Source organism: Lichenostomus cassidix, chromosome Z (genome assembly GCF_008360975.1).
Source record: "Lichenostomus cassidix isolate B80296 chromosome Z, HeHo_3.0, whole genome shotgun sequence".
NCBI classification, from domain to species: Eukaryota; Metazoa; Chordata; class Aves; order Passeriformes; family Meliphagidae; genus Lichenostomus; species Lichenostomus cassidix.
Window position 1 is genome coordinate 16,771,508 of NC_139511.1, and position 24,449 is coordinate 16,795,956.

At 38.3% G+C, this 24,449-nt stretch overlaps 1 protein-coding gene across 2 annotated transcripts in view; it reads left to right on the top strand.

Moving 5' to 3' along the window:
- The window catches only part of CEMIP2 (cell migration inducing hyaluronidase 2), a 50,476-nt gene extending 28,435 nt beyond the window's left edge, over window positions 1-22,041 (top strand). For both annotated transcript variants that reach the window (XM_085043476.1, XM_085043475.1), the window contains exons 8-24: window positions 454-663; window positions 1,075-1,280; window positions 1,863-1,932; window positions 4,604-4,732; window positions 6,374-6,462; window positions 8,383-8,514; window positions 9,011-9,046; window positions 9,747-9,902; window positions 12,515-12,692; window positions 13,182-13,397; window positions 14,032-14,243; window positions 14,754-14,939; window positions 16,092-16,311; window positions 16,891-16,989; window positions 18,051-18,199; window positions 18,908-19,014; window positions 19,762-22,041. In XM_085043476.1, coding sequence (XP_084899602.1) covers window positions 454-663; window positions 1,075-1,280; window positions 1,863-1,932; window positions 4,604-4,732; window positions 6,374-6,462; window positions 8,383-8,514; window positions 9,011-9,046; window positions 9,747-9,902; window positions 12,515-12,692; window positions 13,182-13,397; window positions 14,032-14,243; window positions 14,754-14,939; window positions 16,092-16,311; window positions 16,891-16,989; window positions 18,051-18,199; window positions 18,908-19,014; window positions 19,762-19,958 — 2,592 coding nt within the window. In that variant the 3' untranslated portion in view covers window positions 19,959-22,041. The remainder of the gene's footprint in view (window positions 1-453; window positions 664-1,074; window positions 1,281-1,862; window positions 1,933-4,603; window positions 4,733-6,373; window positions 6,463-8,382; window positions 8,515-9,010; window positions 9,047-9,746; window positions 9,903-12,514; window positions 12,693-13,181; window positions 13,398-14,031; window positions 14,244-14,753; window positions 14,940-16,091; window positions 16,312-16,890; window positions 16,990-18,050; window positions 18,200-18,907; window positions 19,015-19,761) is intronic.
- Window positions 22,042-24,449: the final 2,408 nt, after the last annotated feature.

Here is a 24,449-nt window from a genome sequence, read left to right on the forward strand (position 1 = left end):
TTGGACTGGGTATCTCAATAGGGTCTTTTGCATCTGTATTACTCTGTGGTTTTTATTCAGCTGTCCCAGGTGGACTTTGCTGGTGCAGATTCACTGCAGATGCATCCAGATGTGGGTGACTTCTGTTTGGTTGGACATTACGTGTAAGAATATTTAACTAAATATTAAAGTAAAGACCAAACAGTGAAGTGTGGCAACATGTCTGGTGAAAATTCCTCTGTTTTAGCCATTGGAGATTTAACTTCTAAACGTATTTATGAAGGATACAGTTTTGTAAGGCATTGTATAGAGCAAGATAGTAATGTTTGTTCTAATTTCTATTGTGCTGGCCTGTGGCAGCTGTGTACATCTAGTTTCTGTACATCTAGTGTAGATGATGTATTACTTAAAATTTTCCTTGTTTAAAAAGTAAATAATTGGTTATTCACTCTGGGCTTCTTTTTTTTTTTTTAGATTATGAAAAATTTTACATCTGTTCATCTCTCCTATGTGGAACTGAAGCAAATGGGCCAGCAGCAGATTGGAAGTTACCCTGTTCACTTTCACCTTTGTGGGGATGTAGATGAAAAAGGAGGATATACTTTTAAAACTTATCTGGAAGGTCTTTCCATTCATCACTGTTTTTCCAGATGTGTGACTGTTCATGCAACTAATGGTTTGCTGGTAGGTGCAAGGAGAGTAAAACATACTATGTTGGAATAAATGTTATAGAGAGCATTTAGATGTCCAAATAATCCCATCCCTTCTACAAATTCAGTGCTCAGCAATGGTTTTCTTATTTCTAGAATAAATTAGTTACTGCAAAGAGTAATGTATTTTTAACAGTTCTCACCATTCTGGTTTTTTTTAGATTCTTACAGCAGCTAGCTGTTAGACAGCTGTAAGGAAACTAAGCTCTCCAGACATAGCAGTGTGTTTGTAAGGGATAAATAAAACTATGTGTTTGGATCATCTGAGCTGCTGATACTGAAACTTCACTGCAGCTGTGCTAAGACAGTAAAACTAGATGGTATTTGTCAAATAAATCTCAGTAAACGCTGTTATTGCTGACATAATGAACTTGTATTTCTGCAGATAAAGGACACCATTGGCTACGACACACTAGGTCACTGTTTCTTCATAGAAGATGGCATTGAGCAGAGGAATACTTTGTTCCACAATCTTGGGCTACTCACAAAACCAGGCACTCTTCTACCTACAGACAGAAATAGCAGCATGTGTGTGGGGATTAGGGATAAGGTGTATGGAAGTTACATCCCAGTGCCAGCCACAGACTGCATGTGAGTATGTCATGATGAAAAAAGTAAAACCTAGCCAGCTGCAGCAGTTAAACTGCTGATGATCCCTTGACAAAATACAGATGGGAACATTTTTGTCAATAATTTAATTAATGCAGGCACCTTAAATGTAGCTCACATAGTACTGGTATTTTAAAAATAGTAATAAAAATTAGCATTTAGTCTTTTATTAAAGAAAAAAATCGGTTTGTAGGAATATTGTTTCTTGTGATACTTGGGGCTTTAAAAGTCTATTGAACATCTTCACTACTACATAAATGTATGCATATTCCCAAGTTGTCACCACTGTTTTTTCTGGATACTACTTATCTCTCATGAAAGCTTCTTAAAACACTTTATCATTGCATAGGGTATCTGCACAACATTAAATAGAATATTGTGCACTAAACTAAAAAAAAAGGTGTTTTTGACTTCTAGATGTGGGAGGTTTTGTGATTTTTATTTTGCATGTGAAGCAGTGACTTCATCAGTTTAGCTTTTTCTAATGTGCTTGTTGAAAAGTGGAGATATTTCCATTGGAGCTAGAGGTTTTCTGTAGTAACTTGTGTCTGAATAATATTTCAGGGCCGTTTCAACATTCTGGATTTCTCATCCCAACAATCATCTTATAAATAATGCAGCAGCAGGCTCACAGGTGAGGCATATAGGTGTAATTCATCATAAACTGGCATTTGTAAAATCTGTAATGTTTACACTGATATACATGTACTTTTTTATGTATGAATCTTTTTGTGTTTGGCAGTGTATTACCACTGACAGTGCAAGGTGTATCTAGGTTTGCTTTTAAGAGATGCCAAAAATCTTTGCTGTGGCTGGAACAGAGGAGATATTTTCTTTGTAGTTATTAGACCTGACAGTAGTGTCAATGTGTATATGTAGAAATCCTTTTATTTTCACGGAACTGGTGCATTTCATATTGTCTTCTGTATTTTCTGTAGGTTGTCATGAGTTTAGTGACAGCTCTGCAAGAGCTGTAGTCACTGGAATGAAAAATGACTACAAAAAGGTGTTCATTGTATAAGAAACAGCTAAAACACTTATTTTCTGTCAGTGGTTAGTCAGTTGTTTCCAGCCAGTGACTGCTGGTATGGTTTTGCTTGTTCTGAGTCTTGTATTAGTGGAAATACTTTGTCACAGTTGCCTGTAAAGTAAAGCTCTCTGCATATTGTGGAGGAGGGGGCTGGAGTGTGTTGTACATTGGATGAGAGGCTGAGATATGTAAGGTTTTTAATGGGTATTTCTGAAGCGATCAGCGGGAATGGAAAATAGGAGAGGTTGTTGATTGTTTTTACAAAGACTCTAATATTGGAAGAATATGAGTGTGTGTATTCTTAGCCACAGCTAATGTCATAAACTGGTACCAATAAATAGAATAGGATTCAAAATAGTTAACTGAGTTGAAGTATCTAAAGTATGAAAAAAAAACCTGAAAATTTTGTTCTGCTTTGGTGTGGTCTAATTTGTGTCAGTTTTGTTGTTGTGGGTTTGTTTTTGTTTGTTTTTACAAACTTTTCTATTTGACTGTCTACCACTAGGAAATGTCTGGGTGCACCAAATTAAACCAGTTCTTTTCTGACCAACGCAATGTCTTTCCATTTTGCTTGCTTTATGTAATCAATACCTAGTTTAGGCATTGCTGGCTAAGTTAAACAGCTTCTTTGATCTGGTGCTTAAGTACTAAAGGGTCTTTTTCTGCCTGTGTAGCTCATCCCAGTGGATGTCCCTTCCTTTTGTTGGCAGGATGTGCCTGAGTGGAGCAAGCATTTGTGTCTGTTACAAAGTTTAGCCACTCTGATGCACCTCCCGTGCACGGGTGTAAACACATCAGTGTAAAGGGACCACAGCTTGCTGTGTTTCAGAAACAATACTTCAACTGTGTCCATACAAACCCTGCACCATAGAGCTTTTGCTGGTATAGACTAGAGCAATTTACATAATTCCATTGTTCCCCCCAGCTCCTGTATTATGCAATGAAGCCTCTTGTAAGTGTATAGGCAATAGATGTTTCTTTTGTTTTGGCTGTGTATGAGAGAGAAGAGGAAAAAAAAATTCATATTTCTGAATGCTTGCAGATGCTTAACAAGCTCCTTAGTTTGTCTAAGTCTATTTTTCAAGCATCAGGGTGTGTTTTGGGTAAAATTTACTTGAGTCTGCCAAGCACAGAGCTGGACTTAATTATATGTGAGGTAAGATTTTGGTATTTTTATTAATGGAACATCCATATTTGCTTTATAATAATGACCAGAAATGTCAGTGCGTCATCATTACACACTGGGATGGGAGCGTTACTGTACAGTAGAATTTCCAGCACTGTTTGGAAAATTAGTATATTCTTGGAATGAAATGCATGAAATCTTTTAAGCCAGGGTGAATCAGCTTTATCCATGTTTCTTGAGAAGGATGATGACTATTCTTCATGAGATGAAGCACTCAGTGTTTCTTTAGCTACTGTAACCCTTTAATGTGCCTTGTGTGGTGATTTTTTTAAATTTTTTTAAGGGCACATGGCCTATTGTCAGGAAAAGGTTTTCATGTATATAGGTGTCTGCTATGCAGGTGTTGTCATGATGCCACCTCTTGTGAATGCAGATGTGGTTGAAAGGGAAATTTTGTGGGTCTCATTTAGCAGATAAATCCAGCTTCTATAAGAGCAGAGATGTTGAAGAATTATAGGAAATGAGCAGGTACTAAAATTATTACTGCACGTTATTGGCACCGTGCTCTGAACTGGCAAGATTTCTTGATGTGGTTTTTTCCCCCCTCTCTTCTGAAAGCTCTTGTGGTTTTTTTTTTTGGCTGTGCTATTTAAACTTTGATGGGAGCAGGGATGACCCAACCTCAGTCAGACTGCAACAGTAAGGAGACGAGGAATGATTTGGAGTATCTTACTGTGAATAGTATTATCCACTAGTAAAGGAAAATAAAGTGTGTGGTACAACATATATCTGAACTGCAAAAGTTACATTAACTTGGACACTTTTCTGCTTTAAAATATTAGAACATCTTAAATATGTAGTGTTAAATGGCTTCACTGAGAAGCAAAACACTTCCTGTTGCACGTTGTCCACTAGAATATAGCCTTATTTGCAAAATCCCACTTTCACTGATCAAATAGTTGTTTGGAGACTTTATTTTAAAATACGTATTTCACTGGGTACGGTTGGTTTGAGCTATGTTTTTATTGGCTTCTTTACTTAAAATGCCCAAGTTCAACTTAGCAACACTTATTCTGTGAATAGATATATCAGCACCAGTACTAGTATCAGAATCACTTATAAGTAATGTTGTTTTCTCCTTATTTGCAGGATGCTGGAATATGGTATTTGTTCCACAGGGTTGCTACAGGAGATTCTCACAGTTTAGCCATTGAAACCAAGTCAGAACTTACACCCCTAGGAATCTTCTATAACAACAGGGTTCATTCTAATTTTAAGGTAATGTAGTATCTTAAAAAAAAAAGTGAAGTTCTTTATTTCTCAGTATTCTATATTAGAACTTGTCTGTTTACATTTTAAGCTGATTAGGAGATAGATTTTGTGCTGTTTGAACTGTACTGTAGAACAGTATATAATCAGGATGGATGTATTTTCTAGTCACATTTTGTGTATTCACTGTTCCATATCCTGTAAGACATAAACCACTAAAATCAATTAATACTTCTAATAAAACACTTTTTCTCAGAAGTAGCATTTCTTTATAGCTTTGTTTCCTACTCCAAAGAAAGCTTAGCCTTGAAGAATCAAAGTTTAATGTAGTAGTAGTGATTCATCTGATAGCTTGCTGCAGTAGCTTCAACTTATTTTTCTGAGTCCCCAGAGTGTAGTAACTCAGGTGTTTGCACATGGTGACACAGGCTCTGGCTAGAGATTAAGCTTCAGTGTTGCCTTCAGGAGCCCACTTACTTGCAACAGTTTTACTGGAGAGTTCTCAGCCTAGTCATTGTGAAGTTTTCTGTTAATATGACTTTCAAACCTTTTCCACATCTCAGCTAAAGTTCCACTTCAGCTGAAGTCCTAAAAGTCTAAAAGTATTTCATTTGGAATCTAGCTGCTGTGTATGTGTGTGTATGAATATAATGACATTTACAAAGCCACCTAACTCTAAAATACGTGTTTGTGTTTGGTCACTACAGGAGATTCTCATAGTTTAGCCAATGAAACCTCATAAAATCATTACTGGATTTTTTTTTTCAAGTGAAACTGATTTTACTTGATAGTTGGTTGTCTGTCACCAAGAAATGATGCAATATTTTATGGAAGTTGTGTTAACAGTGTGTTTGAGACTGTAGGGCATTTTCTTTGGATAGGAATTAAAACATACTGAATACAAAAGTGCATTGCGAGGAGAATATTTTCAACTGTATCATCAGCTAGTATCATCTTTAAACAGGGCTAGCAGTTTGTGTGCTAAAATTCCATGTTGAAAGAGAACTCCACTAGTAGGTCTGAGATTCTGCTTGTGTGTAAAACTCAATTGTAATCATAATTTGGATCAGAGGTGAAAGTAGTTGAAGGTATTTGTATGTAAGTCAGGTTGAAGAGCACAAATACTTCCTCATGCTTTTATTTTCTCAAGTAGTTTGTTTCAGACTGGATTCTTGAGTTTCAAGCTTATGACTCCTTGGTCCAAAATAACCTCTAGTGGTAAACATAGTTTGGTTTTAGAGTGAAATACAAAGGATTTTTCACAGTGGGTTTTGCGTTTTCTTTTCTTTCCTATTTGTGAGAATAATTTGAATTCACCACAAGATTGGCTTCCAGATTTTCTGGAAAGAAGTATTAAAACATCTAATGAAAAAATGTGAAAGAAATCTGAAGTGAACTTTTGATCATTTTCCATTATTACTTTCTTTTTTTCTTTTTTAAATCACAGATAATTCCTTTCATTTTACCACAGACTGGTTCATTATATTAATTAGATGGTTTTCCCTTAGACAATATACCAATTAAAGCCATACTGAAAGATCAAAGAGTTTCTAATATGTGTATGGAATGCAATGTTTAAATTTTAAAAATTTCATGTTTACTCTATCTTTAATTTGGATAGTATGAATTTTCTTTCCTTGCTTATTTCAGGCTGGTTTGTTCATTGATAAGGGTGTTAAAACAACTAATGCTAGTGCTGATGATCCCAGAGAATACCTTTGTTTGGACAACAATGCAAGGTAAAGGATATTTTCTTTCAAGTGAGTGAAAAATGGCAAAGTTTTGAGACTGCTCATTCACATGAGACATGTTTACATTCACATGAGGAAAAGCCCTTTTAAAACAATAAAATAGTTCATAAATTATAACCAAACAGTAAGTTTATATATGTTCTTTTCCCTCATTACTTCATCTGTTTTTGTGAACAATGTCTCTTTAAGGGTGTGGGTTTCTTCTGAGCTTTTGCTAAGGATAGTTTTCATCCATGTAGAAGACATTGTTTTAAACATGCTCTACTGTCATGCTTAAAATGTTTCCTGGAATTGCTGCTAATAGGAAAATGAAAATATTCCTCTAAAACCTGAATTTCTGATTTATGACTCAGTTTTAACTAATCATTAGAAAAAGGCTTCGGTAGTACATCTACTTGCCTTTCCTTCTGCTGAATGTTTCTGGTGTTCCTTCTAGACTTGGAAGTCACAGCTCAGTAGTACAGTTCTAGTGAAGGCTATTTGCAAAGGGGGTACAATCAACCACATTTTCTTTAGTTTACAAAGTGAGAGAAAAAGTAATGGAGAGTCTGGAAGAGTCCCAGGTTATACTGTGCCTGGTTAGTCTTATCCTGAACTTCAAATAAAATAGCCTGGGATGGTGATTAAATGACAATATTGGATAACTGTATCTGTCAACATTTTATTGTGACAACTAAGCATTGGGGCTGAAAATATGGGTCACTGAAAATATGGGGCTGAAAATATGGGTCAGGATTATCTTTATTTTCAATTCACCTGTGTTTAGGATGAGGACAGTTAAGCAGCTGCTGCAGATGCAAAGAGGAAAGTTGCTACTGTTGGTGATACTCAGTACTTCATAATTTGTAAATGAACGTGCTAGTTCCATGTTTTGACAGAAAGCCCATGTAACCCTTGTGGTTTACCTCAGTCATAACAGATAGTCATAAGAGGAGCATAAGAGGAACCTGAGAGGGGCAAAATGCCCTCTGAGAGCCTGTAGTCTGCTGAGGATGAAAGAAACATGGTGCATGAAATGGGGTTCGTGTTTCCCAGAAGAAAGAAAAGGAATGAAGCATTGTGTAACTATGTGAGGCCCCTCATTGTACATGGAACCAGACTGGAAGGGTTTAAACATTAATTGAGAAGACTGAGACTGTCAAAACCTAACATTACCTATTTTTTGCTTCCACCGTTGGATGGGGTGGAGCAGATCCAAATGGAAGAGTATCAGGTGATTGGGATAACAGACATAGATATCTGTACCTGCACAAAATGCCTGTTTGCAATTTGTTGAATGTATTCCTTTTTCTCTGCAATCCTGGGAATAATTAAGTGAAAATGTCACCAGTTCTTAATCAGGCCCTTTCCTCCTATTATTTAAACTATATTCCAGTAATAATTTGCTGTTGAAGACCATCTTGAAAAACAGTAAAAAAATATCTCAGGTATGCCTAAAGAAGAGCCACACCTCTGTGTCAGAAGAGTTTGAAAGATTTCAGGGACCAGTTAGACAAATGTCCAGACTGTTCTTGCATAGCTAATGTCAGCCCTGTGTGTCGTTTCAATGAGCTTTTAATTCCCTTCATCTACTTTTACATTAATGCTTCAGTACAACTGGGGAGGGCAACAAGAAAAAGGGGAGAAAAGGAGGTTAAAGGCAGCTAAAGAAACTTAGGGAGACTAAGCAAGAACATGTGAGAGTTACTGGGAAGGAGGAGTTTCATGTTCCTGCTTCATTATACCCAAGACTTTTCTAGTAATAGGGAGCCAGATGGGTACCTGCTTTTAGTTTCTTTCATTACAAACATGAAGGAGAGTGGAATTTGCCCATCAGATGAATGTTTATCTTTCAGGCTTACTCAGTGCAACATATATGACACATGTGAAATAAAAAGTTTTCTTGTACTGAGTGTTTATCTCTCCCAGGTTTCGACCTCATCAAGATGCAGACCCTGAAAAGCCCCGAGTTGCTGCCCTGATTGACAGACTAATCTCTTTCAAAAACAATGATCATGGGGCCTGGGTCAGGGGAGGGGATATCCTCATTCAAAACTCTGGGTAGGTATTCAGAAACAAACAGCTGCATGCTGTTAAGAAGTTTTCCCTGAAGCTTTGTTTATGAAAGTGCATTACAACAGGGTTATAAGAAAGGGTTGATGGTTAACTTGAGGAACTTCTCAATATCATGACCAGTTTTCATTCCATCCCACTACTTCAAATATATAAGTTTATATGTGATTAGATGAGAACCTGCCTTAAAGAGCAAAAAAAGAGCTGTACTAAAAAGAAGCCTAAGAGTTGATAGAGACAGTAAATTTAGACTGGGGTTTCTGTAGTCTCCCTGAAGCTCTGAAGTCGTACTTAAAATATGTAGAATATTATTTAATTCCTTTTTAACAGCAATACTTTTAGAAAAGTTAAGTGTGTGGTGGTCCTATGTTCCATTAATAGAAAAATTCAAACATTTTTCAGTGCATAGCAGGATGTGCTCTTACATTAGCCAGTTGTAGGATAATTCAGAAAGAAAAAACTGATGCTTTGAACTTTCTTGTAGGTTTGCAGACAATGGGATAGGTTTGACATTTGCTAGGTGAGTACTTTGTTAATAATTTCTGTGTTTTCTTGCCTAGAAGCTTAGAAAATCAACATGCATCTATTAAAATGAATAGGTATATTTTCATACGGCTGCAGTTTTGGTTTGGGGCCTGATTGTATTTCCAGTGGTGCAGATGATGTTTTAGAGGCTGTAAACTGGTATAGCTGTCAAAGTTTCTACTTTAATTCAACCTGTACTTGGTTTACACCACAGTTTTTTTGCCTCTTTACCAGAAAGGCTATATTTATTCTGGTATTCTTGGTATTGTGTGATTCCTTAGGCAGTATTTTATTTTCCTCCTGAACAGCTGAAAGTCACTAATGGAAAAGAACAGGGGTGAGCATTGAGCAGCGGTAGAGTCTCTTTCTTATGAAAAATATCAATTAACTTAGGTAGTGAGCTAAAATTGCTGCTATTTAGGTTAGGAGAAACTGGTTCTAGGTTTACAAAAGTGGGCTGTAAAAAGAAGTGCTGCGCTACAAAGGGAATTAGAAATTTTAATGTTCAGTTCTGGTGAACATTTCAGGGGGTTAGCCTCTATTACTGTCAATGAATAAACTTAGTGTTCTCTGTATTGTGCATGAAGTCTATACTGCTTTGCTTAAGGAGGACTGTTGTAAAAGTAGTATGCCTTGGTATAATCATCTGCTGGAGAGCCTTGGCTGAAGACTTATCTCTGATGTTGCTTTGATAGTGATGGGAGCTTCCCAAATGATGAAGGTGCCAGCCAGGAGGTATCAGAGTCATTGTTCATAGGTGAGAGCAAGAACTACGGGTTTCAAGGCGGACAGAATAAGTATGTGGGAACTGGAGGAATAGACAACAGGACACGCACCCTGCCTAGAAATAGGTAAGTATGTCATGAATGAAGGAAGTAGATATACAGGAAATATTCTCTGTATCATATATAAACACCCTTCTTGGTTGAGCTTTGAGACATTAAGGCACCATTGAAGGTGATCTTCTCTTTTTCTTTTTAATGCTATGTGTGCTGCTGTGTGTCACTCTCACCTTTTTGGTGAGGCAAGTTCATCTGATGCTTCCACAGGTTACTGTTCTGTAGCAATTTAAGTTATCCTACTTAAACGAAACTTCAGTCTTAAGAAACATTCAAGTCTGCAAGAAAGCTTTCAGGTAAAAAAATTTCAAAGGTCAGTTTGGGACTAGAGACAGCAATGTGTCTGCGACAAATCCCAGTCTGTGACCATGATCCTTTTCTCTTTGGCTTGCACTGATGCTTGTTTAACATAGTACCAAGTCCTACCCTTGCCTCAGAATAGGAAAGTTTTGGTTTAAGCCCAGCTGGAAATCAAGCCCCACATAGCCACTCCCCTTCCTCCACCTCCTCACATGAGGGAGACAAAAGACAGAGATCTTGAGCTGAGATAAGAACAGTTTACTGGAAACAATGAGATTAAGAAATTGAACAGTAACAGCAACAATATTAATAACAAAAGTATACAAAAAGGTGATTTACGTACAAAAAATACATGCACTGCTCGACATGGCACTGGGTGGCCTCCAAGACAAAGAATGAAATGGCCAGCAGATGATCAGCACCCCACAGCTTCCTTCTGGTGGACAAACCCTCTGGTCAGGACCAGTGTTACCCCACTGGTCCCCCGGAAAAAGGAACACCCTCCCTTCAGGAAACAAGAGAGTTGCTTTCCCCTGCCTCCCAGCTATGATGTAAGATAGTGTTGAGTAGCACAATGTGTTGGCCATGCCCACATGGCTCCAGGCTCTGTCCCCTCACATCTTTGGCCAAATCTAGGACAAAGGCTGAAGTGGGCCCAGGCTGTCCTAGTTTTTTGCTGTTTAGCCACTGAAAGGGGAAAAGTTAATGTGGTGGTGATATATGAGGTATTCAGTCTTATTGAGTGGAATCAGAACAGCTGAGGTTGGAAGGGGCCTCTGGAGTCATCTTGTCCAACTCCCCTGCTCAAGAAGTGTCACATAGTGCTCATGTTCCAGGACCACATTCAGATGTGTTTAGAATTAATCTCCAAGGATGGATTCTCCACAGCTTCCCTGGGTGACTTGTGCCAGTGCTTTGTCACCCTCTCAGTGATATAGTTTCCCCCCATGGACCTCCTGGTTTTTTTCTTGTGCCCATTGCTCCTGGTCTTGTCACTGGGAATAGCCTGGCTCCATCTTTGCACCCTCCTTTCAGGTGATACTATACATTGAGATTCCTGGCCAAGCCTTTTCTGCTGCTGGTTGAATATGTCTCCCAGTGTTTCTTCCCCTGAGAAATGCACCAGGGGTATAATCATCTTTGTGGCCCTTTATTGCACTCTCCAGTATCTCCATATCTATCTTACACTTCGGACAAGCACTCTAGGTGTTGCTTCACATGTGCTGAAAAAATGGGAAGTATCACTTCCCTCAGTTTGCTGGTAGCATTTCTCACAGTGCAGCCCTGGATACCTTTTGCCTCTTTGTGGCAAGGACACATTGTTTGGTTTATGGCCAGTTCGGTTTCCACCAGGATGCATACAAGGACTGGTACAAAAAGTTTTTCCTCCCAGTGTGCAAGACCTTTCATTTCCCTGTGTTAAACTTCATCAGGGTCTTCTCTGCCTGTTTCTCCAGCCTGTCAAGGTCTGTCTGGGTGGTGGCACAACCCTCTAGTGTATCAGCTGCTTCCCTCAGTTTTGTGCCCTCTGCAGACTTGGCCTATAGACTATTCTTGGCCTAATTATCTAGATCACTAAGGAACAAGACTGGGCTCAGTATTGACTCCTGGGATACATCACCAGTAATTGGTCTCCAAGTAGACTTCGTGCCATCACTTTCTCAGCCCAGCCATTCAGCTGTTTTTCAGTCCATCTCACTGTCCTCTCCTCCAGCCCATACTTCATGAGGATCTTATGGGACAGCATCAAAAGTCTTAACTGCAGTTTTGGTAGACCATGTCCACTGCTCTCCCCTCAGCAACTACGCCAGTCATTTCATCACAGAAGTTTGTAAGCTTCTCCTTAGTGAGTCCATGCTGACTATTCCTGATGACCTTCTAGTCCTTCAGGCACCTAGAAATGTTTTCTAGGATTAGTTGCTCCATCACCTTCCTGGGGGTCAAGCTAAGCCTTACCAGCCTGCCATTCTCTGGGTGTTCCTTCAAGTTGGAAGTGACATTTGCTTTCCTCCAGTCTACAGTCACTTCTAGCTGCCATGATCAGTCAAAGACGAGGTGGTATTATTTTCCTGCTGTATTTCTCATATTGGAAAAGGAGCACATTTGCAAATGGGCAGTGATAGCTCTTCTAACAGGAAAATTTAGGAGTGGGGGATTTTTTGACTCATTAGAGAAGCGCAGAAACCATATTTCCTTTACGAAAATCTACCTTGCGAGTCATTCTCTAATTGTTACTTTCTCTCAGAGGAAATGTATTTAACACACATTCAAGCATATCGTGGGTTTTGTTGCAGGATGGTATAAATATTTGCTTGCATCAACAGGACATTTCCCATCAGAGGCTTTCAGATTTATGATGGGCCTATTCACCTTACCAAGTGCACATTTAAGAACTTCATGGCAACTCCAGATAGATTTACCAGTGCAGTTGGATTCTTGATGAAAAATCCGTGGCAGATGACTCCAAAAAATAACATTTCTCTTGTGAAGTTTGGTCCAAATGTAAGTTTATTACAAGTTTTCCTTAAGTCTTGCAAATGGTTTTCTTTTCTTTTTGTATTTAACATATACAGATAAGAGCTGTAGGTCATCCTTTCTATGCATACCTGCTCCAGAGTTTATCTCCTGGCTGGAGGTCATCCAGAGTGTATCCTTTGTCTCCTGGGCAAAACACCAATATCCTAAGAGATGTAGGATATATTACAATAAATGATTCATGGCTTGTGGTAAAGCTGAAAAGAAATTTTTGTACAATTTTGTAAGGTTTGGTATATCCTTAGTAATGAACTTTCAGCAGCAAATACTAACAGTGTTCAGAAGCAAGAGCTGGCCTGAGCCTATTGCTAAAACCCAGCATGTCTGTTTTGCAAGGTTCTGCTGTCCTTTCTGTAAAGTTTTATAGTCAGCTTTGTCAAATTTTTGTTTCTGCACATGTGCAAATGTTAGTCTGTGTTTCACCTGGGGGAAGAAAAAATTTATTGTTGTTTTCAGGTTTCTTTGAAAGTCTTCTTTGGAAAGCCTGGTCCCTGGTTTGAAGAAGGAGATCTGGATGGTGACAAGAACTCAATATTTCACGATCTAGATGGTTCAGTGACTGACTACAGGGATACCTATGTGGGCCGAATGGATAATTACTTGATTCAACACCCCAAATGCATTAATATCACAGAATGGAGTGGAGTGGTTTGCAGTGGGAACTATGCACAGGTTAATATTTTTGGCATTCTATTTGGGGCAAATGTATCATATGAGCTACTTGTGGAGCTGGGTAGCATAAGAAATGCAAAATAACCTGTCTTTGCATTTCAAAATGTTTTGCTTTCATTCATGTTACACTTTTCAGCCAATTGTGTGTGTACCATGCTTCCTCTCAGCAGACTGAGGATACAGTACTAGGTGCTGCAGGATAAAACTTAACAGTTCTGTGTTGCAGCTGTATCTGCTAAAACATCTTTGCATTGAAGGTGTCTTCTTCCACTCAAGTTCTGTCTGCATTTTTTTCAAAGAGTGGATTTTAAGGGGTTTTCTCTGTTGATTTGTTTTCTGGACATGTGAAATACCACTTCTGAAATACAAGTCTTACAGGTTTGATTCCCATTCTGGTTCATTTTCTGCATGGCCAAGAATCATAGCTGATTTTGTTTTTTCTCTTCCCTACCCTTTTTTATCTGTAACAGTTTTTTAATAGGACTTTTATTCAGGAGAGATTTGTGTATTACATAACTCAGAACATCAAATGGCAGCATTTTGGTTAATAGTGTACTGACTGTGCTTTAGTATTTAATTTTCTTTTTCACGGAGACCAGCTCTTCCTCTTTTCACCCTCTTTAATATCATGTAGGTTTATGTCCAAACATGGAATGGACAGAATCTTTCCATGACTATCGTCCGAGATGAGTATCCAGCCAATCCCATGGTTCTTCGAGGCATTAACCAGAGAGCAGCTGCCTTTCAGCAATACCAGCCAGTAGTGATGCTCCAAAAGGGCTACACAATACATTGGAATGGAAAAGCTCCAAATGTCACCTATCTGTATCTCATTAACTTCAACAAGTATGTTTACTTTCTTTTGTGACTTTGATCCATAAGGCAATACTGAAGTTATGTCCTGCAGAATTACTGTGCCTGAGTTTGCAGCCATCCAGAAGACTAGAGCTTGGGCTTGGGTTTTTTTTTCATAATTACAAGTACTAAAGTATGAAAAGTAAGCAATCAAGGAATAGATCTGCGCCTGAAGTTAAACACTTGTCCGGTACACTGTCTTTAAAAAAAAACCTTTGGACAAGAAAATGTACAAATAGTGAAGTTGAGCAGAATTGGAGTTGAATAGTTTATCATACTTGATTTTGTTGGCAGATAAACTTATTAAATATCTCTAAAGTATATAATCAAATATATCCTGAGAGGATCAGAGTTACTCAAACATTGAATGAAAAACTGTGCAGATTTGATCATCTGGTTGAGGTGCTGGAGCTTTTTGTGTTCCTATTTCTTTTTTTTTTTGGAGTGAACTGTTTGCTTTGTACTGCCACATAAACTGTTCCTACCATATTTTGGTTTTAGGAATGACTGGATTCGTGTTGGTCTTTGTTACCAACCAAAGACAGATTTTGTTATAGTATTGGAAACCTTTCAAAGGCGGTCATCTGCTCTGTCTAGCAAGGTGGAGCGCTACATGCCTGTATCTTCCATGATGGAGCTCGAAAAGAATAGATCAGACAAGAGATTTTACTTTGACAACAGTACTGGGTAAGTTTTGTAATTTGACTCTACTAGAAGATGTTGTTTAACCTTAAAATGTCCAGTTTGATAGTGTCATAAACAACTGATTGAGACACCTGCATAAGAGGAGAGCTGTTGAGAAAGACCCCAAAACCTCTTTGAAAGAATGCTTATATGTATTTAAATCTCCAAAGTACCATGGTTGTTATTGAAGTACTTTTCAGGAGCACCACAGTTGCCAAAGCTATTTACTACCACGTCTGGGAAAAATCTAGTATCTGATGTGCTGCAGAGCAGTGACTTTCACGATTTAATTCCTTAGTCTTCAGAAATGTGTCTTCTTACTAAACTGAAAATTCTAGAAATTTCCAAGAAGCTTTCTCTTCCAACATTTAAAAATTATTTTTCTGCAAACCCTAGTCTGTTTTCAGCTGTCTTGAAAGAACTTAAAAATCATAGTTTCTTTTTCAAAATTACTTCTGAAAGAGGCCACTAAGATCCTTCTGAGAGGTTTAAGACATGGTCAGCTTTCAATAAATGAAGTCCTATGTAGATCACTTACATATTTTGTTGATCTTAGATTTATAATTTGTTCTCTTATTCTGTTCTGTTACCTGCTACTGTGCTTATTGTTGTAAATATGCAAATGAATGTAGTTTTTGAAAAGACATTGGTGTTGCTTTGTGTAAGAGCTACAGTCTAATCTGTAATAGAAGAACTAGCAGTCCTCTGTGATTATTATTGACTGCTACACCCTAAATTGCATTTCCAGGCATTTGAAGTAGCACAACTGCATTGTCCAGTGCTGGTGGGTGAAACTGAATATCCAAGCAGTTTCTGCTGCCTGCCTGCAAAGATCTGTGATGAAGGGAAAAACTCATGCTCTGCAATTAGGTTTTTGTTTCCTGCAAGCCACTGATCTGAGGACTGGTTCTCTTTTGCAAAGCATCTGCATTTATATTGATGTCTCCTTTAATTGTTGGGAATTTTAGATAAGTCATTAGACACTTCCTAACTCTAACAAAACTGTAAATACTTTGAAAAAGTTTGGATAGTGGTGTGGAAGTGAATATTGTCGTTTCTCTGCTTCTGAAAATCATGAAATACAGCTGTTAAGATTTAATATAGATGCCTGTATTTCACCAGTTAATTTAGATTATTTTTCCCCTTTTTGTGTAGATTACTGTTTTTATTTCTTCAAGCCAAATATAATAGGGATGGTCACAGTTATTGCTCATCTCAGGGATGTGAAAGGATCAAGATTGTGACCAAAGATTCATCAAAAGGGATAAGTAATTGCATGGCAAAAGCTTACCCAAAGTACTACCAAGTACCAACCATCATAAAGCAGATGCCAGGAAAAACTACTGTACCATGTACAAAATGTGGCACAACTCAGGTAAGATAAAATAAGCAAAAATTTTCATGAGGTGTGGAATTGGTGATGCTGTCTACTCAATTTAAGTCCAAATTTCAGTCTTTCAGCACAGGATACTGCACTTAGCAACTTGCAGTGGTCACCTTGTTAATCTTCTTGGACTCCTTGAAGGCTTGAGTCCTTTTTGTAGCACAAAGGTTTCAGGTTTTTTTCTTTTCTTCTTTGATTCAACTCTTGCTCCAAGTGCTACAGAAAAGGTACAGAGATAGAGTGTTGTCTTGCACTGCAGTATTGCCTGTGCTACATGGAGAGCTTTCCTGCAGAGACCTGCATGGCAAACCTTCTCTCTGTTTGGGTCTTTGCTTATTAATGTGAATGTGAAATTGTCTCAGCTATACAACTGAAAAAATATTGAAATTAAGGGATAGAGTAGGTTGCACTATGTATCATTACACTTATTAGAATTACTAGTACCATAAATAATGATGCTGACAAATGGATACTTTTGCTTTGGAGCATGGGCTGTCTGTTGGAAACTGGCATGATAAAGTGTTGAAGAAACATCAATGTGTTTAATTAACTGTTTTGTTTGATATGCAGGTGGTATTCACCAGTGATCCTCACAAAAACTACCTCCTTGTGCAGATTAATTCATCTGATGAAAAAGAGTCAAGCAGAGGTCAGCAAGCATTTATATATGTAAGTATTCTTTATGGTTTTCTTCTAAAATACCATTTTAGCAGTTTGTATTACAACAGTTGTACAGCTCTACATAACACTGACCTCAATTTCTAAGAAACAAACAGTCAAAAAGCTTATGTTTTAGTATCAGAAAGTGAGGCTTCAAAGCTCCATTTTGTATTTGAATCCTACCTGCTGAATAGAAAAGTTAGAGGTTAAAGTGTTCAGTTTCATGTCTATCTGTGTGGGTATATATTTAAGGCCGGTTTTGGAAATAAAGAAAGCACATAACCTAACAATTTGTTAGTTAAATCCATTTTGTTGAAATTGTCCTCATGCAAACAGATTAGCAAGTTAATGGGGTGGTCATGCAAGCCATTAAGCTTTGCTGAAGTCCTGTAAATAACAGTTACTAAAGAATCAGTAGATTTCTGTATTTGTTCTGATGTGGCCCAAATAAGCTCAGTGATGTGATACTGTGTAAAAAGTAGGTCAGTTGACTTTTCTGTTCATCTGCTGAAGTAGACTTACCCATGATGGTGAAATACCGTTTGCAGACACTCTCACACCACAGAGCTCAGTCTGCTCATGCCTTACATTCTGGAGTGTCAGTGTTGGTCTGGCTGAACCTTCAGTTATCCATGTAGACCAATGGCACATGAGCAGAATAACCTTTGGAGCTGCAAACTTCTCCAGGAATGTGTGTACCATATCCAAAACAGTAAGAGCACTCAGTAGGAAGAAACTGGGCTGGAACTGTATTATTGTCAAGAGGTCCAGCTGGTTCAGTACTTGAATTTTAGCTTCCCAAAGCAGCAGCAATGACTAAGGCAGGTAGTAAGTTACCAGGAATGTGCAATATTCCTATAGAAGCTACAGACCTAAAACTCCCATGCAATTTCAGAAGTCTCAGTAAGCAATGTGCTTTCAAAGGGAAAATGGAAGAGATGCTGGGGAGAAGCAAGTATTTATAAGGAAATTACAGTGTCTAAACTAGAATAAGATTGACACTGAGTGCAGTAGAATTGCTGTTTGATTCATACTAACTTCCTTTTCTCTCTCTTTTGCTTCCCTTTCAGGTCAATGACACCATGTTTTCCTTCAAGGATAATGGTATACTTATTGTTGTAGTAGATGCCTGCACTGGCACAGTGTTGGGAAACAAATTATTTTCTGGAGTAGACATTAGGCGCATAGATGTATATTTAAAATCTGGAATTCCACAAAGGTGTGTGCAATGACCACTCATTTCCAGTATGTCCTGTAGGCTGTAGCTCTGCTCTTTGACAGGGATTTAAATTATGATGAATAGATAATGATACAGGAGCAATGAAAGTGAGCAAAACATGTCTAAGTTGAGGTGAAAGGAGAAACATAGGAGTAATTTAATGGGAAGTTTAGCCTTATTTGAGAAAATGAAGCAAATCTGGAACACTTAAAATTGTCTGGTGTTGCCTGTCTTTTTCCTGAAAAATAGTTTTCTTTAACAAAACATCATATAATAACACTTCTTTGCTTAAAACAAGAATAACTTTTTGTTTAATAAGGACACTGGTAAGGACTGTGTGAAAGATGTCATACTGTTCTCTCCATTTAGGGAGAAAATTCTTAATCACTGAATAAAGACAAAGAGTGTCAAAAAAAATCAGTATTTTAATTTGCCAATTTTGGCTCAGTATCTAAACTTGGTTTTTTTAAATACAAAATATTACATTGTGTTTAAATAACACTTCCCAGTGATTTTTGAAGTTCAATTTAAAAGTGAGTTTAAAACCAAGAAATTCTAAGTACTGCTTTCAGAAACGGTTGACTATTTCCATGTCATAAGTACGCTTGAGGAATTGGACTGTGAGGGCAGCTAGCTGTAAAGGCGTGTAGCAGAATATTAAAAAAACATGTTTATAAGATTGCTGTCTCTCTGCTGTTCCCTCTGCAGGTCTATCATTCTGCTGAGCACAAGAGGTGATGTAGCAATTCCTAATAATTTAGCAGAAGCCTTAATGTCCCTGGGGACAGCAAAACCACCTTATCTTCAGAGCAACGGTTGGTGGAAATGTTGCACATTTCTTTGACACCACCCTGGTCTTTGTGTTTGTGTTGGCGTGGTGGGTTTCTCACGGGTTGTGTGAAAAGGATGCAGCTGGTGGAGGGTGGTTGCCAGTTTGCACTGGTGTGGCTGCTCTGTGTCAGCTTTTGCTGAGAGGGGAGGTGGGCAGCCCTTCAGCAGATGGGGCAGAAAACCCTTCCCTTTGCCCCATTGTGCGAAGCTTGTTGCCAACAGAGAGGTAACTAGCAGTTCTTTGTGCCTCTGGATTACACAAAAAGAGTCCTAGGCTTTTTTCCTAAAGCCTGTATTTTGTGACTCACCCAGCAAATCTATTTTTAAGCAATCTCCTGTGCCTGCCTAGTATTTCCCGTTCTAAAAAAACTTGAAGCTGGAAATGAGAAGTTATTCGTGTTTTGAGGGAGGATGAGTTTATATGCCACGTGGGGTGGCTCTCATCTGTTCAGAGTGATGGCACAAGTTGTGTCTGGGAAAGCAGGTTTTATAACTGTCCTGTTACCTGTGGTTTCAAATTAAGATTTCAGGGTATTTAATACTAAATATTGAAAAAGGAAATTGCAAATCATTGTTTTCTTGTGAGGGGCATGTGAAGTTGAGAGTGGACTAATGTCCTGAATAATGGGGAAGGCATTTTGGAGGAGCATGCCTTTTCCTACCAAACCAGTTCTGTGTTGTGCTGCAGTGAGCTTGGCTGGTTTGGTAATGCTGAGCTGTTTTTGTCACAGGAAGCTTGGCCTTTCTGGGCTTCAGAGGAAACATTAAGCCATCCTGGATTAAGCTGTTTACCAGTCCTGCTGGGCATGGGCTCGTTCAGATAGAAAAATATATCCCTTTGCAACTGGAAGAGTATGGCTGTGCCAGAGCAATCAAAAGCCGTCGGAAAGACCTCGAGCTTCTGAAGAAGGCTACACGATCTCATTAAAGACTAAGATGTACATAAAATCTGGGGAAAAAATGTGAACTAACTTATTTTTTAATTTATGGCATTTTAAACTATATTGTTATCCAAGTAAATCATGTTATTGTCTGACAGATGTTTGCCAGCATTGACTGCTTGAATGCCAATCTGTGCACCTTCTAGTTGTACAAAATATTAAAGAATTTATTAGTATTTGTATAAACAGGTTTCAGAGATTTTTCAGATGTTTGTATTTACTGTAAACAAATTCCTTCTGTTTAATACTCCTTTTGTATGTAAGAGGGTATTCATAAAAGCCTTAAGTTTTTAATAACAGGTGTTGGAGTGCATTTTGGGTTACTTGAAAGATTAACATTAATGCCTTCATAAACAGCTTGAATTGGTCATTATAACTTATGTATTTTTCCCTGAGCTGTTTAGGTGTTTCTTGGGAGTCTATTTATCAGTCAGCTCAGTTACATTCTCAGTTTTCTTTCTCATGTGTTAAAACCCAATTTCCCCTGTGCGTGCAGCTGACTCAAGGGATTTTAACTGCAGTAAAATTTTTTTCTTTCCTCTGTGAAAGATGGAGGGAGAAATTGAAAGATCCAGCCTGGGGCTGGGTGAGGATTGTGTACCATTCAGCAGAGTTTTACAAGGCTATGTGTACAATCATGGCATGCAGAGCAGGAAATTACTACTGTTCTTTAGGATCACTGTTTATTATTCCCTATAAATACACAGGTGTGTCTGTAAGAGTTACTATAATAAACAGTCCAGAAGTTGTGGCTGCAGTCTTGCATACAGCTTGACTTCAGCTTAGTCTTTTGAAGCTTTTAGCCAGACAGGCAAAGCTGAGATACTGTTACTTTCAATTAATTAGGAAATTAAGCTTCTACTCTTGCAGTGGGGTTTTTTGGGGGGTTCTCTTGGGTTTTTTTTTTTTTTTAATTATTTTTAAGGCTATCCCAGCTATAAATTCTAAGTAAATGGAAAGTGCTCTCAGTTCATTCAGTCATATCTTCTGCCTTAACTTTGGTTCTTTTAGTATACTCATGTTGTTAGTTCCTATTGACTTTATAGTAGGTCCATTTGATTTCATCTTGTTTTGTTGCAATTATTTGGGTGTTTCTGCCAATAGTGCAGAAATTATTTAGAACAGAGGCACAGCTGCCCTTTTTCACGATCCTTGTCTTTGAAATTAAATTTCAGGGACTGTAAAGATGCATTTCACAGTAGGGAACAATAGGTGCCACAGGGCTAAAATGTAACCCTAGTTCTAATAAAACTGACATATTTCCTTCTTCTTGTATATGTTTTCATTCATTTGAGCTGGTGTAATGTATCTACCATTCAGAGACGCTTTGTGCTTTGAATTCAAAATAGAGTGGCTGTTGGAAATGAACTATATGCCTGTCTTCTCCAAAGATGTTGAAAAACTGTGGGGATTTTTTTTTGTGCTTTAAAGGAGAGGAGGCACAATATCAAACCTATTATTCTGTTCAATTGAAATATGCTACCTCAGTGCTACAATTAAACTGCCTGGTCTAATGTAGTTTCCTAAGTGAGAATGGAGGGGTAAGGAGTACAACACAAGAATTGAAGTTAACAGATAGGTGACTGATACTATTTTTTATTGTTAAACCAAGCCAAATGGATGATGTGCGTATTTTGCAGTTGTTCTGATGCACAGTTCTCTTGTAATGTTAAAAAAAGTGTTGTTTTGTTAGGGGAATCTGTGATAAATCTTTAAGATTAGCTGTAATGTTTGATGTTCTTAATGCAGGGCAGTGTGATTTAAATGCTCTGAGTGCAGTAGTGATAGTGTTTGGGGATTAAAATGGCTTTAAGGCTTCCTCTATTCTGTGGGTTATGCTTAGCAGAGAAATAGTGATGAGGTAGTGACCCTCAGGCTTGTGAAGTTGGCCATTATTTATGATATTCTGCTGTTCTAAGCGTCTTGTAAAGTTTGTCCTTGGAAGTGTCAAGGGTATTCTCATGTAGAGCTTACTGATGAACAATTGGACCTGAATTTGAAGTGTTTGTGTAAATTTAAACACTTGATAAATAGTATCAATAAATTTTTTCATCCGACAAGGCAATAAAATTTTGGGTGTCTTCTGTTCTTGTATCAAGTAATTTTATAATGTTTGCTGTGTGAATAATACAAACTATTTCATTTCAAACACCAGCTTACTGGTGAAGTTTGTGGAGTATATCCTATTCTTCATTCAGAGACAAGTTACCAATTCTGAAAAGGAAACACTGATGGTGACTGAAGTTATGGGCCTGTCTTGAAAGTCAGGTATCTCAAAGCCTGTCTTGCTGAGTCTAGAGGAATTTCAGCTTGGGGGAGCAAGGAGTGCCATGTTGTTACAGACTCAGGGGCAGATGAAGCCTATTCTCAATGCTGCCCAGTGGCAGAGAAGAAGAGGCTGTGGGCACACTCTGAAATGCAGGCAATTCCACGAAAACAGAAGGGAAGTTTTTATTAAGTAGGTGGTCAAACACTGGAATTGATTGCCAGAGCACCTGTGGAGTGTTTTTCCATGGAGACAGCAAGTGTCCTGTGCCCTCTCCTGCAGTGACTGCCAGCCAGGTGATGCTGTGGTTGTGGGCAGTTAAAATCACTGATGTACCTAAACCTCTCTTTTCAATTGCACCAGCTGCCACAGCCTGGAAGGGCTGAGCCAGACACTTCTCATGTCTGAAACTTGGTGAGTCGCCAAAGCCCAGTCCAAAAGTCATTGTGATTGCTTCTTCATGCTCAGGCTTTGTATGCAGATAGATTTATTTCCATTCCTTGCTCAAATGATGTCATCCTGCAATAAAGAAATTACAAAAAAACCCAACAAAAATTAATACATTACTTGGAGCCAGTAGCAGATTAGGTGTACTATCAACATGACCCTCTTGCTGGCCAAAGGCACCACTTGAAATCTCCCATATGAGGGATGAGAGACCCATCCCCAAAGAACCAGGATGGTGGCAAGGACATGGTTAGGAAATACAGACTTAATTTTGTGTATTGTGGTATGGCAGTGACAGCTGAGGCCCCAGATAACTTCTGACCCGGGACATGAGTTTCCTGTTCAGGGCAAGTCCCATGATTTCCTCTGCTCCCCCTCAACTCCTTTTCACCTTAGGTAGGAATGATGTAGATCTAAGGATGGTCATCCAGCTCTGACTGAAAAGCCCAGTCCGCTGTGTTTGGTGCCATCTTGATCTGAATCTGCACTAGTCAGTGAGGGTCTTGAGAAGGTTTGTTGTGGTTATATTTGTTTGAGGTAATCCTCATGTCACCTTAGTGCCAGAATATTTACAAAAAGTAGTGACTTTTCAACTTCAAAATTGCATTTATGTGAGCTTTACCTAGTCATTATTTTTTCCATCTCTTCTGGTCATACTTGTTCTAGCACTTACAGGAAGGTTTCGTCCTTTCTTAGAGTTCACAAACATTTTTCTTTCCTAATGCCTTCTCTTTGTTCTGTGTCTTGGGCTGGTTAAAATTCTAAAAATTACTCATTATTTAAGTACATAAGGCCACCTTTGGCTTGAGAATATTTATGAGCATTTTTATTGTATGGCATGGGACTACTGCAATTTTGCAGATTAAATTTGCACTAACAATTGTAGCTTGCTAAATTAAAAAAAAAGGCTTGTCTGGCCATTGACTTGCATGACTGGGAGTGATTGGACTGGCAAGTCATAGAATTACCCTTCTACTTTTTTACATGATGAAATTCTGAAAGAAAAAAAAAAAAGGGTTTTGAATGTAACAGGAACAATTTTAGAGAGAGAAGACATTACTACCACCTCACAGAACCCGAAGGTACCGGATTTCTGGAGAAGGACCTTTTATTAAGGGCATGTAGTGACAGGACAAGGAGGAATGGCTTCAAACTGAAAAAGCACAGCTTTAGGTCAGATATTAGAAGTTCTTTACTGTGAAGGTGGTGAGACACTGGAACAGGTTGCCCAGAGAAGATGTGGATGCCTCATCCCTGGAAGGATGAGGCCAGGCTGGATGGGGCTCTGAGCAGCCTGGTCTAGTGGAAAGTGTCGCTGCCTATGGCAGGGGTGGTGGAACTGGATGATCTTTAAGGTTCCTTCCAACCTAAGCCATTTTATGAATTACGAATTTTGGGAGAGAGCAATCTTGGGGTCTCCTGAGATCAGCCTAGCCTTTTTGATACATCATCTTGTGCTCTTAACCCATAATGAAGAAATTCAGAGAGACTTTTGCTTTTCTTGAAAGGTTTGTAGCTGTCCAATTTTATATATTAGTGATAAATTGGTTTGGTAAGATCACAGAGAAATTTCAAAGTAATCTGTCTGTATAAACTGTCTCCTTAAAGGCCAACTTTTTAACTTTTTTGATTTCTATCGTAGTTACATGTGCAAAGCAGACTTACTTGCCTTTCTTGGAAAATGAATTCTTTGTTTCATCTTTTTCCAAGTCGAATAGGGTGACAGATGAATATTCTAATTCATCATCTTCTTGAATTGTTTATA